General features: G+C 52.7%; 1 protein-coding gene across 1 annotated transcript in view; it reads left to right on the plus strand.

Moving 5' to 3' along the window:
- The window catches only part of LOC119587518 (pupal cuticle protein 36-like), a 1,202-nt gene extending 230 nt beyond the window's left edge, over positions 1 to 972 (plus strand). The window contains exon 2 of the mRNA XM_037936245.1: positions 18 to 972. Within this exon, the coding sequence (XP_037792173.1) occupies positions 18 to 932 (915 nt within the window). The 3' untranslated portion in view covers positions 933 to 972. The remainder of the gene's footprint in view (positions 1 to 17) is intronic.

The raw sequence follows: 972 nt of genomic DNA on the forward strand, positions 1-972 counted from the left end.
ATTTTTTTTTAACGCAGGTAATAGTCGCTACGGTCGTGGTATCATCAGCGGCTCCCCAAGGCTATCACCTGGATACGCCTACAGGACTAAGCTTTGGAATAAGAGGTTCAGGCTTAGGTTTCGGAGCAGGAGCTTCAGGCTCAGGTTTTGGAACAGGAAGTTCAGGCTCAGGTTTTGGAACAGGGGGATGCGGGCCCGGAAGGGTGCTGCATGTTGACGGCAGATGCGTCATTCCACGCGTCAACCGCAAAGTTTACTTGTATGACGCGCCACCTGCACCCGTGTCCCATGGTCCCCCACCTTATATTCCTGAGCCAACTGTTGAGACGAACATCGTGTTCATCCGAGCACCAGAACAAGGACAAGGACCAGATCCTATTGTCATACCTCCTCCTAGACAAGAACATGTCGTGTACGTCCTTAACAAAGAGTCGCCACAGCAACAGGAAGTGATCGAACTCCCAGCTCCGCCAGCGAGCGAACCTGAAGTTTACTTCGTGAACTACGGTGACGGCGAGAACCCGGTTCTTCCCAGCGGCGTTGATCTCCAGACTGCCCTGAACGCAGCTTCCCAAGGTGGTGGTCAAGTGGTCGGAGGCGGTGCCGGAGGCGCTGGGGGAGGATTCGGAGGTAGTGGAGGAATCGGTGGATTTGGAAATATAGGAATCAGTGGATTTGGAGGTAACGGAGGAATCGTTGGATTCGGAGGAAGTGAAGAAATCGGTGGATTTGGAGAAAGTGGAGGGGTCGGTGGATTCGGAGGAAGTGGAGGAATTGGTGGATTTAGAGGAAGTGGAGCAAATGGTGGTTTCGTAGGAGGTGGAGGATTCGGAAGCAGTGCTATCAACGGCGGTCTCGTGAGCGGTGGCGACAGCGGACACTTTGGCGTCAGTCGTGTTTCCTCTCCTCCAAGCCTTTATTCCTTGCCTTAACTCTCTATTCCGATAAAGATTAGTTCTTTCTGTTTTTCCT

Source organism: Penaeus monodon, chromosome 22 (assembly GCF_015228065.2).
Source record: "Penaeus monodon isolate SGIC_2016 chromosome 22, NSTDA_Pmon_1, whole genome shotgun sequence".
In the NCBI taxonomy this organism is placed as follows: Eukaryota; Metazoa; Arthropoda; class Malacostraca; order Decapoda; family Penaeidae; genus Penaeus; species Penaeus monodon.